Consider the following 16329-nt stretch of genomic DNA (forward strand, 5'->3'; position numbering starts at 1 on the left):
CAACATTAAAACAAGGGAAGCAGGACTAAAGATTTAGGCAATAAAGAAGAAATTTAGGCCAACTGCATTACAATTTACAATTATATATGTTACCTTGAACTTCTCTGTACTTAGCTGGAGTTTTCTGGAAAAGCTCAATTACTGCTTCCTCACTCAAGGCCAAGAGGTCTGTAAGTTGGTACAGAAGGTAGAGGGAAGAATGGCACTCCAAACTGTGAAGGTGCTGCAGAAGAACCTTCTCCGGGATGCAATTACTGAAAAAGAAAGTAAACATAATTTGCATATCAGCAAATGCTGGTTTCACCTCTGGGTTTTTTTCTAGATAAAGATACACAACATTCCCAGAGTTGATTTAAGTTAGTCTGCATAGTATTTTTTTTAGCCCTTAGTATCAAACAACAATTTAAGCAACAAGTAGAATGCAAATAAATTTAGTGACAAAGACAGACAGATGCTTTCTCTGATGACGCTGGCAGAGGACCAGTGAAAGCTTAGATTAGGTAGATATGTTTTAAACGGTTGCTTTTATTGTTCTTTATGGGTTTTTTTAACAATAAACGGCTGTTTTTATCCATCCCAGTGTTCGAAGATTTTATACACACACACACACACACAAACGCACACACACACAAACGCACACACACACACACACACACTAGTAAAAAATATAGATGAGAATTGTAAAGGTTGCAACCATACCCAGAGACAGCTACCAACCCTTTCCATTCACAGCTACAGCCAGAGGCCAAGCACGCACATTATATATTTCAACACAAATAGGTTTAACTGGGAGGGGGAGAGAGACCTTTCACCAAAAAAAATTAAGTCAAATGTTCTCATGCTGTGTTACCTGTTCTGCTGTATGCACCACTCAAGAACCTCCACCTGGGCACACAACCCATCACAGAAGTCTTTTAATACAGAGTCATTGTAGAAACCCTGTTAAAAACAAAGGGGGGATGGGGGGGAAAGCATCATCTTTAGCCCTTGCTTCAAAAACAAGTAAATGAGCCCGCTCTCTCGACTTCTCTTTTGAGAAACAAACTAGGGTCAAAAGATCAAAGGGTGCTTCCCTCCCATGGGCAGGAATGTCTGACTTGCCTGAGATTTGTGTAGGGTCTGCAGCAGCATCTTTGCCGATTCTAAGCTGCCACACTGAGTCCAACCAAGCAATATCAGGAGGCGGCTGAGGTAGCTGAATTCCTGTTTCAGTAATCTGCTGAGGCTTGAGAAGTCTTCCCTTTTCAGTAAAGTTAATGCTGTAATCTATGGGGGGGGGGGAGAAATGATTTCTTTATTCTGCTGGAAGTGTAGCTGTAAGGTGAAAGTATAGGTCTAATATGCCAGAAAATTCCTGCTGATAAAAATTAAATTCATACATTCTGATATACAATTGAGCTCTTTTATTCATAATGTATACATTGGTGTTACCTGCAAGAATGTGCATGAGAACATAAAAAATGGAGAGGTTGGAGAGAACTTCATGTTATTTTTCCATTGATGGATAATAATGGAAGATCTAAAGATGAGTCTCGTGGAAAACACTGTAATATTCTGAATGAATATAATCCAGAGAAAGCATACTCTAGAGCAGTTTTGAAACGACTACAGGAGTACAGGAGATTATGGGAAAAACCCCATGTATCTACTTGTATGGAGCAGAGTCCATGAGTAGCCACCTTAGGGCTGTGCAAGATTTATCCGTTCTGGAATAATTTATGGCAGAGAACTCCGGACTGTTCTTTTTCCAGTCTGGACCATGCCAAACAGCGAACATGGGAGGACGCTGACTCATTTCTAGTCTTAAAAAAGGATGAGTTCCACTGGTTCCTAAAAGTAGAATTAAGTGCACCATCTTGCTTTTTGTTTCTGGCAGGAAAATATCTTGAGCCAGGTTTAGTTCTGAAATAGTACTATTTACACAATTAACATATTTGACATTTCTTACATTTCATTATGAATTTACCAGAATTTGTTCCAAAAAGTGCTTGTGGCTGCTGAGATAGTAGAAATAAGCAGCTTTCCAAGAATAAGCCTGCTCATGATCCAAGAACAATGCCATCACTGCCCGTTCAGCATCCGGATGTTCAGGTGTACCTGAAATATTCAGAAGTATAATAATTAGTTTCACATATAGCCAAGATACAGAGACTTATACTAGCAGTGAAAGGAATTCTTTTTTAAAGCCCTGGTGCTTACCATGGCATAAGATACTACACAAGAGGCAGGGATAAGAAGAGCAGCTGTTCTTTTCATACTACGTTCAGTTCTGTATTGTTAATCAACTATGCTAGTGACAAAGATATTAAAGATCTGTGGCTTATTCCACATGTAAGTTTTAACTATGAATAAATGGCTGAAACCATCCTTATGCATTATGCTTTGTTAGATCGGCAACTGGTTTATTCAGCTGATCTAAATGATATGCCCTTCTTAGTCAGCCTAATGACCAGAGTTTAGTCCCCTTCAAATTATTCTATCAGGTATAGACACCCACAGATTCCATAAAATTCCCCTCAGCACACCCTTGAAATTCAGGAGCAAAACGGCCAATTTTTATTATTGCAAATTTTTTGGGAGGGGGGGTTCTTACTAAAATAAGAATGGATGTGAATAAATTCTTGGAGTAGAGTGCATCAATTTCTAATCTAAAACAATCTCAAACCAGTTCAAAGTTGTGTTATACAAATTCAGCTATTTTGCCCCCAAACTTAAGAGACACGATTTTGAGTGGGGTTTTTTTGGGCGGGAGGGGAATAGCATAGAAAAATGAAATGACTTCCTGTCTATTCTATCTTTAATTCCACCCCTCCCCCTCCCAAAAATAGGTGAAAAGCTCCAGATTTTCCTGTGACATCATCAAACCCTTCCTGTCATGCAGCCCTCCACCTGCTCAGTGAATGGTGGCCTCTAATGTTCCAATAACTGCTGCAGAATCTTCAGTCTTTCAGCATCACTTCAGATGATCTAGAGGAGTGGGGACCACACAGAATCCTGGCGAGGGCTGGATGATGCCCCTTGGCCACAATGTGCAGTTAGAACTCAGACCATACAACCAAACCAACCTTTGCCTGGTGACTTTTGACTCAACAGTTTCTCTTTCATCTTCTCAATAAATACACTGCCAAAGAGACTAAGCAAGGCATGGCTGTCTTTTCGTAACATGCAGCTGAGTAGTCTCTCCTCTCTAAGAGGGCTCTTCTCAACCCAACAGGCATCCAGAAGTTCTCTGCAGAGGAGCCTCAGCTCTCTCGTCTGATTGTCCACCTTCAAATTCAACATACTCAGGGCGTTATAGATTTCATCTGCAACTTTATTCCCCTCTCTCTCCAGTAATTCTGGATTTAGCTGAAGACGTTTCAAACATCTGAGTGAATCCCAAAGAAAGCCAACAAAAACACTCTGTGGCAAGCCACTTTGTATTACTGAAGAACTACATTCCACAGGATCACGCTGAAGAAGTTCCAATATGGCTTGCAATTTCCGGGGAGCCTGCAATAGCATTTTTTGAAGAGCAGACATCACCTCCGCACCAAATTTCTGTACTGATCCATCTCTTTGTTTCCTATGCAACAAATGGTTGTCTTCAAATGCTTCATAAAGTTCCTAAAGGGGGAAAAAATAGCTAGCTAAGAACATTCTCTTCCATAAATATATTAGATATGAAAAATATATCAAATAAACGTTAATGGTCAAATGCATTTGCTCAGTAGAAACAAGAAAAAGCCCTTGTCATGTAACTATTAGATGTAGGGATAAATAATTGGGTATCAAACAAGCACCCAGAAGGAAGTGGCGTCACTGTCATCGCTGGACCAGACTGAAGTATTAGTTCCCATTTTGTACAATCCTAATAGTTTTGCAGCATAAGAAGGATCGCAGTGGGGGAGGGATGATTAAGAAGATCCACATAATGAAGACTGCCTTATTCTTAAGACTTCCTAGTCTTCAACTTTCTGCAAGCTCAGCAGTCTCAGGTCTACCCTCATCCATGATGATGTTAATAATGTGCCTTCAGGTGAGTGTTGATTTATGGTGACTGCCTGGACAAGTTTTCTTAACATATGTTCTAGGGAGTGGCTTGCTATTGCCTTCTTCCTAGGGCTAAGAGAGAGGGTCTGGTCCAAGGTAAGCTAGCAGGCTTAGTGCCTAAAGTAGGACTAGAATTCAGTTTGCTGGTTTGTAGTCTGATGCCTTAATCACTACACAAAACTGGCTTTTTCCCTCAGCCATAGCCACTCATCTAGTTCAGGCTTGTCACATTCCCACAGATCAATTTACCTTATAGTGTTGTTATGAGGAAAAAAAACTGAATCACAAGGAAAGGCAGGATGTAAATCTTAACAAGTAATTAAGTAGCTATATGACATTCCAGCTTGGCTGAAGCATGTAACTTGAAAGGGAAAACATACTTACAATGAGGACATCTAAGTGTTGCATTGAGAGAGATGTATCATTTGTTTTTTGCATTATCTGCTATGAAAACTCAGTGAAACCAAAGGTGAAAGGAGCCGAATTCCACATTTAGGGAATATCCGTTCCTGATTCACACATTCTAGAAGCTGTCACCTCTGCACCTATTTATTCCTATTATTTATTAATTTTAATCTCATTTTTCTGTCTACACAAAGTTTAAGCTGGCTTGCATTAATTAAAAATACAAATGATTCATAAAAAAATAAAAAAACCATTAAAATCAGAGGTACAATTACAAATTAGTCATACTAAAATAATTCAGTTAAATACTTAATAAAAAAGGTAGGGTTTGCTATTTTCCTGAGTATAAGAACAGTGGTCGTCAAAACATTTCCCTGGAGAGAGTATTCTATAATCTGGAAAGGACACAGAAAAAAAATCCAAGGATGTAATCTTCTGACTGCGAGAGGCTATTCAAAAAGGCCTCTCTTAATGATCTAAGTAACCAGTCAATAATCAGGCCACTAAATCCTGATTGTAAAAGCAGTTATTTCACGGCCTATCTCATGTAGCCTTCATGCACACTAATAAGACTAATATTATATTCAGCACTTGCTGAAACTGAACAAAACTTCTGATTTTGCGTATATAACAGTGGAGGTGTGAGCTGGTGTTGACTGATCTTTCAAATTAAAACTTTGGCATAGAACTGCTGTTGAAAAAGACAAATGTTATGTTGAGGATTATTAGAAAAAGAACAAAAACATAGAACTGCCGATATAATGATGTCTTTATACAATTCCATTGTGCAGCAGCATTTGGAAACTGCAATCACTGCACTTTGAAAGGAAAACTACTAAAAGTAAATATATGGAAAAGGCAATCAAAGTGCTCAAAAGGCTAAAACAACTTCCCTATGGAAAAGTCTTATATTTGGAATGCATATGACATATATAAAGATGTTTAATAGGTTATCGTTGGACGTGTAATGTTACATGCAACAGCAAAAATATGGAAAGAAAGACATTTCCTTTCCTCTCTCAAAATACTAACTAGAACTGTGATTGAACTGGAATGTGGTAGATTCATAACAGATCAAAGAAACTACTTACTGACACTGTGCAATCAAGGTCTAGGAGTCACTACCACATGATATAATGTTATCTAACAGTTCAAAACATTGAGATAAATCTAGGGAATTATCAGTTGCTGGTGATATGCGTGGTGGCAATAATTTCTTCCTGCATCGGAGGCATTGTGTTTCTCAACAATGGATCCTCAAAGAAATGTATGGGAGGATACAACTCCCAAAACATCTTAGGGAGATATTTACGAGAGCGAGATTCGAACAGCTTGACACAATGGTCAGATATGGGAGATTTAATGCTATACCGTACAATGAGCGTCTCTGCATTTGCGGAGCGGCAGAGGTAGAGGACCTGGCTCACATCCTATTTGACTGTTGTCTGTATAAGAGGGTGAGAGACAGGTATCTTGGTCTATATACCAAACGGATGACCCATTGGGATCCCTATATCAAAATAACTTATCTTATGTCCGGTCAGAACTTGAAAATAACATTTAACGTAGCACAGTATTTAAACAAAATGATCCAGTTAAGATCTGCATATGTGGGACTGATTGGGGAAGATTGCAAGGGCGACTCCGAAATATGTTATCATACTTTATATCTTAAATTTGTATTTTATTACTATTTCATCTTAAATTGTATTTTATTTTAATTCCATTTTAAATTGTATTTTATCAAATTCCATTTTGGATTGCTTTTATCAAGTTTTGGTAACGGTTTGTTGCTGGAACTTTGCACTTTGATATGGCCCAAGGGCTAATCAATAAAGTTGTTGTTGTTGTATGGGAGGATCCTGATATCCTCATATTCTACAGTAGAAAGCTTCCTTGGTTGGTCATTTACAAGTATAACAATGAATGAATTAGCACTCTTGTCTATCCAGCAAGGTTCATTTTCTTATATTAGCATTCTGACTTCACATTCAACCTATATGCAATAAATACTGTGTTCAGACATGTCTGCACTGGAAGCAACCTGTTATCCTTAATAAGGAACCACACCTTTAGAACAACAAATGGGACATCCTTTTCCAGTTCTTCTAGGAGAAGCAAGAATTCAGTTTCTCTTTGGAGAGCTACTGGGACAGCTTTCTAGAATTATTAAAGAACAGATAAGAAAATGTAAGAAAAAAATAGCAAGTACAAATAAGAATTGCTACATACTTTGTGATATATACTTTCAGGTGCTTAACAACACCTATCAATACCCATTTACTGTGATATTTCCCCAAATGGACTGCAGTTTTATTTGCTATTGCTCCCTCAGCTATTTACTGGTATGTGTGAACCCACGTTTGGCTCAGATTCAAGGATTCCACTTATTTTAGCTATGCATACGCAGTTGTTAGGGGAAATTATTTTTGCTACTCCCAGATTATTTAATTAACTTACTACAACTGCTAAATTTCTCATTAAGCCAAGAAGTGAATCTGTAATGGCAGCTTTACAGTCAGGAATTACAGGTTAGATTGATTTTCAATGCACAAGAGAAAGATAATTTAAAAATATGAGTACCTTAGCAAGAATTCAGGGGCATATCCTATTATGAAAATTACATTACAGGAGTATAGTGAGATATAATAATTGCATTATTAGAGGGCTCATGGTTTCCCAGTTACTAACCTGATGCCTTAACCACAACACTAAACTGCAGCTGAATTTTTTTCAACCCATTTTTTTTAGTTTTCTGGGTTTAATACCTGAACTATTTTGACCTTTTTTTAAAAAAGAAAAAAAATTCTATTGAAGCAATTTAAGTAAGAATGCAATATGCCTATTTCATCTCAATCCATTTCCCTTTGCATTGTTCAGAATTATTTGCCAAACCTCTTCCTAACCAGCACTAGTTTAGTTGACTTATTTTACTTAGAGTAACTGAAAGTCTTAAAACTTCTTGTAATTACTCCAGTGATGATTCCTATATTTCATTAATACTGCAAAATTTCTCTCTGCACTAGACATAGTATTTTTCTACATACTAAAATGTTTTTCTTTACCTGTTTGTGTGATAGCCATTCCTGCAATACAAGGAGCCAAAACCAAGCAAGTTTTTGAGGACTGTGCTTTGATTCATTCCTACAAACATAATATGTAATCAAAAATATATTTACATACTACATGTTCACTTTTTAAAAAAAAATACTTTTAATCATGGTTTAAACTGCAACCATAGCAGGAATTACACAACAGTCCAGAAAACTATAATTCTCAAAATTTCACCTCAAGCTAAATATGTACATACTGTAACCCCATTCCTGTGACTTTCTATGACACCAGTCACGTGGACTTCTTCCATCTGCCATAACTACACTTTTAGATAATCTGTAGCAAATGATCCAATTTAATTTCAAGAATAACGGAAAACATTTTTTCCAGAGTAACCAACAGGAAAATGATTTCCCTACGTGTTCCAATAGATCACCAATTTTATATACTCTAATAATGTAATAAACCATTTAACTGCTAACATGCAGTAGTATCCCCTTCATGGATTACTGCCTTGTCGTGGCGAAGGGGCTTGCGTAATTCAATGAAGCTATGAGCTATGCCGTGCAGGGCCACCCAAGACGGACAGGTCATAGCCGAGAGTTCTGACAAAACGTGATCCACTGGAGAAGGAAATGGCAACCCACTCCAGTATCTTTGCCATGAAAACCCTATGGACAGTACCAAAAGGCAAAACAATATGACGCTGGAAGATGAGCCCCTCAGGTCGGAAGGCGTCCAATATGCTACTGGGGAAGAGCAGAGGGCTAGTACTAGTAGCGCCAGAAAGAATGAAGCGACTGGGCCAAAGCCGAATGGACGCTCAGCTGTGGATGTGTCTGGTGGTGAAAGGAAAGTCCGATGCTGTAAAGATTTTTTCTCCATAGGAACCTGGAATGTAAGATCCATGAATCAAGGAAAGCTGGACATGGTCAAACAAGAGATGACAAGACTGAACATCGACATCTTAGGTATCAGCGAACTAAAATGGACAGGAATGGGTGAATTTAATTCAGATGACCATCAGGTATACTACTGCGGGCAAGAATCCCTCAGAAGAAATGGAGTAGCCTTCATAGTCAATAAAAGAGTAGGAAAAGCAATACTGGGATACAATCCTCAAAATGACAGAATGATCTCAGTTCGAATCCAAGGCAAACCATTCAATATTTATTTATTTTTATTTATTTTAATTCCATTTATATCCCGCCCTTCTCCGAAGACTCAGGGCGGCTTACAAGCTTAGCAGTAGTAGTCCAAGTCTATGCCCCAACCACCAGTGCTGAAGAGGATGAAATTGACCGGTTCTATGAAGCCCTACAGCACCTTATAGAACTAACACCAAAAAATGATGTCCTTATCATCATGGGAGAATGGAATGCTAAAGTAGGAAGCCAAAAGATAACTGGAATAACAGGCAAGTTTGGCCTTGGAGTACAAAATGAAGCAGGGCACAGGCTGATAGAATTTTGTCAAGAAAATACGATGGTTATAGCAAACACTCTTTTCCAACAACCCAAGAAACGGCTCTACACATGGACATCACCAGACGGTCAACACAGAAATCAGATTGACTATATGCTCTGCAGCCAAAGTTGGAGAAGCTCTATACAGTCAGTAAAAACAAGACCAGGAGCTGACTGTGGCTCAGACCATGAGCTTCTCATTGCAAAGTTTAAGCTTAAACTGAAGAAAGTAGGGAAAAGCACTAGGCCACTCAGGTATGAATTAAATCATATCCCTGTTGAATATACAATAGAGGTGACAAATAGATTTAAGGAATTAGATCTGATAGACAGAGTGCCTGAAGAACTATGGACAGAGGTTCGCAACATTGTACAACAGGTAGCAACCAAAACCATCCCAAAGAAAAAGAAATGCAAGAAAGCAAAATGGCTGTCTGAGGAAGCTTTACAAATAGCTGAGGAAAGGAGGGAAGCGAAAGGCAAGGGAGAAAAACATAGATATGCCCAATTGAATGCAGAATTCCAGAGAATAGCTAGAAGAGATAAGAATGCCTTCTTAAATGAACAGTGCAAAGAAATAGAAAAAACAATAGAATAGGGAGGACCAGAGAACTTTTCAAGAAAATTGGAGAGATGAAGGGAACGTTTAATGCAAAAATGGGCTTGATAAAGGACCAAAATGGCAGGGACCTAACAGAGGCAGAAGAGATTAAGAAGAGGTGGCAAAATTACACAGAAGAACTATACAAGAATGAGCTTAACGTCCCAGATAATCACAATGAGTTGGTCACTGACCTCGAGCCAGACATCCTAGAATGTGAAGTGAAGTGGGCCTTAGAAAAGCTGAGCAACAACAAAGCTAGTGGAGATGACAGTATTCCAGCTGAGCTATTCAAAATCTTAAAAGACAGTGCAGTAAAAGTGCTACACTCAATTTGCCAGCAAATTTGGAAAACTCAACAGTGGCCACAGGATTGGAAAAGATCAGTTTACATTCCAATTCCAAAGAAAGGCAGTGCCAAAGAATGTTCAAACTATCGCACCATTGCACTCATTTCTCATGCTAGTAAAGTTATGCTTAAAATTCTACAAGCTAGACTCCAGCAGTATGTGGATCGAGAACTACCAGAAGTACAGGCAGGATTTCGAAGAGGCAGAGGAACTAGAGATCAAATTGCCAACATACTCTGGATCATGGGGAAAGCTAGGGAGTTCCAGAAAAACATCTACTTCTGCTTCATTGACTATGCTAAAGCCTTTGATTGTGTGGATCATAACAAACTGTGGCAAGTTCTTAAAGAGATGGGAGTACCAGACCATCTTATTTGTCTCTTGAGAAACCTATATGCGAGTCAAGAAGCAACAGTGAGAACTGGACATGGAACCACTGATTGGTTCAAAATTGGGAAAGGAGTCCGGCAAGGCTGTATACTGTCGCCCTGCCTATTTAACTTATATGCAGAGCACATCATGAGAAAGGCAGAGCTAGATGAATCAAAAGTTCGAATTAAGATTGCCGGAAGAAATATCAACAACCTAAGATATGCAGATGATACCACTCTAATGGCAGAAAGTGAAGAACTAAAGAGCCTCTTGTTGCGGGTGAAGAAGGAGAGTGCAAACCTGGGTTGAAACTTAACATTAAGAAAACCAAGATCATGGCATCTGGCCCTCTCAATTCCTGGCAAATAGATGGGGAAGAAATGGAGGTAGTGACAGATTTTATTTTCCTGGGCTCCAAGATCACTGCAGATGGGGACTGTAGCCAAGAAATTAAAAGACGCTTGCTCCTGGGGAGGAAAGCCATGGCAAATCTAGACAGCACACTAAAAAGCAGAGACATCACCCTGGCAACAAAAGTGCATATAGTCAAGGCTATGGTCTTCCCAGTTGCAATGTATGGCAGTGAAAGTTGGACCATAAGAAAGGCTGAGCGCCAAAGAATTGAGGCCTTTGAACTGTGGTGCTGGAGAAGACTCCTGCGAGTCCCTTGGACTGCAAGGCGATCAAACCGGTCAGTCCTAGAGGAGATCAATCCTGACTGCTCTTTAGAAGGCCAGATCCTGAAGCTAAAACTCAAATACTTTGGCCACCTAATGAGAAGGAAGGACTCACTGGAGAAGAGCCTAATGCTGGGAAAGATCGAGGGCAATAGAAGAAGGGGACGACAGAGAATGAGGTGGCTGGATGGAGTCACTGAAGCAGTAGGCGTGAGCTTAAATGGACTCCAGAAGATGGTAGAGGACAGGAAGGCCTGGAGGAATGTTGTCCATAGGGTCGCGATGGGTCGGACACGACTTCGCAGCTAACAACAACAACAACATGCAGTAGTATTCAAATTTTGTGATTATCAGTATGTTAACACAAGCAGCAGATTTAAAACTCTGTAGTTTGATTCTTGAAAAATATTTCACATTACTTCTAAGCATCAGAAAGATTGTTCATTCTGCCTTTAACCACAATGTGTACATTAAACTCAAAATAAATTTTAGCTGGCCCACATGGAACATGAAAAATAATTTCAGGCTGTAGTACATTATAAATCTACCTGCAAGGTAGGCAATTATACTGAAAACAATTAAGAATTACTTGCCCATATGCATGTACAGGATTGCATTGTTTAACGTTATAAATGACGAAATCTCTACTTTCACCCATTTGTGATTGAATATAACTTACCTTAAATGGGAAGGGCAGATTATTAGGGCATGAAGGATTTTTTCAACCTTTTCAGAACCATCATCCTGCAACTGCTGTAACTGAGGGACACAGGCCCGTGCAAGTTCCCAGTCTCCCCTTTGCACACATTCAGAGAAGAACCAGAAGAGTCGTTCAAGGGATGCTGCTTCCTCCTTACCAAATGGATACATTTTCCTGCTTCAAATGGCAAAACCTCGATCCATCAGCTCCTACTTTGAAATATATTTCATATATACACACACACATATATAAAGCTGTTTCTTATGTCCTAAAATGAAAAGATTTTGGAAAAAGGAAAAAAAGAACTTTAGTCTTTCTCAAAAGTTTAACTAGCTAGAAAACCACATAACTGTTTTCTGATTTAAAATTCCAAATTCACCACTCTCTCTCTCTCCCTTCTAGCTCAGGTACAGGAAGGTGGAGAAAAGTTTCTTTATTGACTGATTTCCCACTTATTTACCAGCTTTCCAAACCATAGGTGACTCTGCCAAAATCTGCACCACAAATCAATAACACTTTGCAAAACCATTCTTTTTTACATACTACTCCTCTCAATCAGCAGAACTACTTCGTTAATTCTGCTGGGAAACGGTGTACAAACAACGTTTACAATATTATTTTTGCAACTATGAGAAATAGCAACTAGAAATTCCCACTAAATCAAAATTTCCAAGCATCTATCCTTCCTGAGGTCTGAAAGTATCCAATTCATATGATTTCCACTTCTTCAACAGGTACTCTGAAATAAGTCCTCTAAACTCTAGCAGACTGTTGAGCTCTCACAAAGGAATTGTTTTCCTCTAGCTCTTGGCCCCCCTTCATGGATTACTGCCTTGTCGTGGCGAAGGGGCTTGCGTAATTCAATGAAGCTATGAGCTATGCCGTGCAGGGCCACCCAAGACGGACAGGTCATAGCCGAGAGTTCTGACAAAACGTGATCCACTGGAGAAGGAAATGGCAAACCACTCCAGTATCTTTGCCATGAAAACCCTATGGACAGTACCAAAAGGCAAAACGATATGACGCTGGAAGATGAGCCCCTCAGGTCGGAAGGCGTCCAATATGCTACTGGGGAAGAGCAGAGGGCTAGTACTAGTAGCGCCAGAAAGAATGAAGCGACTGGGCCAAAGCCGAAAGGACGCTCAGCTGTGGATGTGTCTGGTGGTGAAAGGAAAGTCCGATGCTGTAAAGATTTTTTCTCCATAGGAACCTGGAATGTAAGATCCATGAATCAAGGAAAGCTGGACGTGGTCAAACAAGAGATGACAAGACTGAACATCGACATCTTAGGTATCAGCGAACTAAAATGGACAGGAATGGGTGAATTTAATTCAGATGACCATCAGGTATACTACTGCGGGCAAGAATCCCTCAGAAGAAATGGAGTAGCCTTCATAGTCAATAAAAGAGTAGGAAAAGCAATACTGGGATACAATCCTCAAAATGACAGAATGATCTCAGTTCGAATCCAAGGCAAACCATTCAATATCACAGTAGTCCAAGTCTATGCCCCAACCACCAGTGCTGAAGAGGATGAAATTGACCGGTTCTATGAAGCCCTACAGCACCTTATAGAACTAACACCCAAAAATGATGTCCTTATCATCATGGGGGATTGGAATGCTAAAGTAGGAAGCCAAAAGATAACTGGAATAACAGGCAAGTTTGGCCTTGGAGTACAAAATGAAGCAGGGCACAGGCTGATAGAATTTTGTCAAGAGAATACGATGGTCATAGCAAACACTCTTTTCCAACAACCCAAGAGACGGCTCTACACATGGACATCACCAGACGGTCATCACAGAAATCAGATTGACTATATGCTCTGCAGCCAAAGATGGAGAAGCTCTATACAGTCAGTAAAAACAAGACCAGGAGCTGACTGTGGCTCAGACCATGAGCTTCTCCTTGCAAAGTTTAAGCTTAAACTGAAGAAAGTAGGGAAAAGCACTAGGCCACTCAGGTATGAATTAAATCATATCCCTGTTGAATATACAGTAGAGGTGACAAATAGATTTAAGGAATTAGATCTGATAGACAGAGTGCCTGAAGAACTATGGACAGAGGTTCGCGACATTGTACAACAGGTAGCAACCAAAACCATCCCAAAGAAAAAGAAATGCAAGAAAGCAAAATGGCTGTCTGAGGAAGCTTTGCAAATAGCTAAGGAAAGGAGGGAAGCGAAAGGCAAGGGAGAAAAACATAGATATGCCCAATTGAATGCAGAATTCCAGAGAATAGCTAGAAGAGATAAGAATGCCTTCTTAAATGAACAGTGCAAAGAAATAGAAGAAAACAATAGAATAGGGAGGACCAGAGATCTTTTCAAGAAAATTGGAGAGATGAAGGGAACGTTTAATGCAAAAATGGGCATGATAAAGGACCAAAATGGCAGGGACCTAACAGAGGCAGAAGAGATTAAGAAGAGGTGGCAAAATTACACAGAAGAACTATACAAGAATGAGCTTAATGTCCCTGATAATCACAATGAGGTGGTCACTGACCTCGAGCCAGACATCCTAGAATGTGAAGTGAAGTGGGCCTTAGAAAAGCTGAGCAACAACAAAGCTAGTGGAGGTGACAGTATTCCAGCTGAGCTATTCAAAATCTTAAAAGACAGTGCAGTAAAAGTGCTACACTCAATTTGCCAGCAAATTTGGAAAACTCAACAGTGGCCACAGGATTGGAAAAGATCAGTTTACATTCCAATTCCAAAGAAAGGCAGTGCCAAAGAATGTTCAAACTATCGCACCATTGCACTCATTTCTCATGCTAGTAAAGTCATGCTTAAAATCCTACAAGCTAGACTTCAGCAGTATGTGGATCGAGAACTACCAGAAGTACAGGCAGGATTTCGAAGAGGCAGAGGAACTAGAGATCAAATTGCCAACATACGCTGGATCATGGAGAAAGCTAGGGAGTTCCAGAAAAACATCTACTTCTGCTTCATTGACTATGCTAAAGCCTTTGATTGTGTGGATCATAACAAACTGTGGCAAGTTCTTAAAGAGATGGGAGTACCAGACCATCTTATTTGTCTCTTGAGAAACCTATATGCGGGTCAAGAAGCAACAGTGAGAACTGGACACGGAACCACTGATTGGTTCAAAATTGGGAAAGGAGTCCGGCAAGGCTGTATACTGTCGCCCTGCCTATTTAACTTATATGCAGAGCACATCATGAGAAAGGCAGGGCTAGATGAATCAAAAGTTGGAATTAAGATTGCCGGAAGAAATATCAACAACCTAAGATACGCAGATGATACCACTCTAATGGCAGAAAGTGAAGAAGAACTAAAGAGCCTCTTGTTGCGGGTGAAGAAGGAGAGTGCAAAACTTGGGTTGAAACTTAACATTAAGAAAACCAAGATCATGGCATCTGGCCCTCTCAATTCCTGGCAAATAGATGGGGAAGAAATGGAGGTAGTGACAGATTTTATTTTCCTGGGCTCCAAGATCACTGCAGATGGGGACTGTAGCCAAGAAATTAAAAGACGCTTGCTCCTGGGGAGGAAAGCCATGGCAAATCTAGACAGCACACTAAAAAGCAGAGACATCACCCTGTCAACAAAAGTGCGTATAGTCAAGGCTATGGTCTTCCCAGTTGCAATGTATGGCAGTGAAAGTTGGACCATAAGAAAGGCTGAGCGCCAAAGAATTGAGGCCTTTGAACTATGGTGCTGGAGAAGACTCCTGCGAGTCCCTTGGACTGCAAGGCGATCAAACCGGTCAGTCCTAGAGGAGATCAATCCTGACTGCTCTTTAGAAGGCCAGATCCTGAAGCTAAAACTCAAATACTTTGGCCACCTAATGAGAAGGAAGGACTCACTGGAGAAAAGCCTAATGCTGGGAAAGATCGAGGGCAATAGAAGAAGGGGACGACAGAGAATGAGGTGGCTGGATGGAGTCACTGAAGCAGTAGGCGTGAGCTTAAATGGACTCCAGAAGATGGTAGAGGACAGGAAGGCCTGGAGGAATGTTGTCCATAGGGTCGCGATGGGTCGGACACGACTTCGCAGCTAACAACAACAGCTCTTGGCCACCATCTAGTGGTCGTCCAGACTCCCACAGATCAATCAGATCGGGTGATCCTATACCTAGGCAAATGAGGAATACTATACAGTAGTCTGGACATTAAGCAATGCCTCACTGGAGGCTGACCGCCTCGAAAACGTTTCGAAGCCGCGCCCTCATAACCAAGCCACCGTCTGCATCAGCAAACGCAGGCAATAACAGGGGAAGGTCTGCCCGTCTGGTTTTGCTGATAGACGCGCCGTCTCCTTCGATGACAGCAGCCTCTGCAAAACTTTCCCAGATATGAAAGTCCCCGCTTCGGTCTCGGAGTTTGACTGCTCAGGTTTCCCTTGTTCCCTCAAATCTCTGCCCTGTAAAAGAGGTAACTGTTCTCGCCTCCAGCCTGACTCACCTGGGGGGAGAAATAGTTTTACTATTTTCTGCGCAACTCCTCCTTCCCGATGCCATCCAGCGTGATGGCCGCAGCCATGTTGAACAACTTATCAGGTGATCTAACAGGCCAGTGACGTCACGGGCGGACTGGAAGGGAAATACGCCATTGCTTCGTGGGGCAACAAGTCTGGGCAGGCGCCGTCATTCAAACGGGCAGGCGAAGCAGGAGCTCACGCTTTTCCAGGGGTCTTCCAACTTGGCCCTTT

The 16329-nt window shown here is 40.5% G+C and overlaps 1 protein-coding gene across 5 annotated transcripts in view; it reads right to left on the reverse strand.

The window, feature by feature from the left end:
- ZFYVE26 (zinc finger FYVE-type containing 26) overlaps window positions 1-16153 on the reverse strand; it is a 61374-nt gene extending 45221 nt beyond the window's left edge. For 4 of the 5 annotated variants that reach the window (XM_081342618.1, XM_081342617.1, XM_081342619.1 and 1 more), the window contains exons 1-9: window positions 16083-16153; window positions 11637-11925; window positions 7503-7581; window positions 6508-6597; window positions 3066-3606; window positions 1967-2097; window positions 1102-1266; window positions 851-939; window positions 94-254 (exon numbers count right to left, since the gene is read on the reverse strand). In XM_081342618.1, coding sequence (XP_081198744.1) covers window positions 94-254; window positions 851-939; window positions 1102-1266; window positions 1967-2097; window positions 3066-3606; window positions 6508-6597; window positions 7503-7581; window positions 11637-11827 — 1447 coding nt within the window. In that variant the 5' untranslated portion in view covers window positions 11828-11925; window positions 16083-16153. Of the gene's footprint in view, window positions 1-93; window positions 255-850; window positions 940-1101; window positions 1267-1966; window positions 2098-3065; window positions 3607-6507; window positions 6598-7502; window positions 7582-11636; window positions 12102-16082 lie in introns of those variants that run through there. The other variant, XM_081342616.1, reaches the window with a different exon arrangement.
- Between the last annotated feature and the right edge of the window lie 176 nt (window positions 16154-16329).

This window comes from Vipera berus (genome assembly GCF_964194415.1).
Source record: "Vipera berus genome assembly, chromosome: 1".
NCBI lineage: Eukaryota > Metazoa > Chordata > Lepidosauria > Squamata > Viperidae > Vipera > Vipera berus.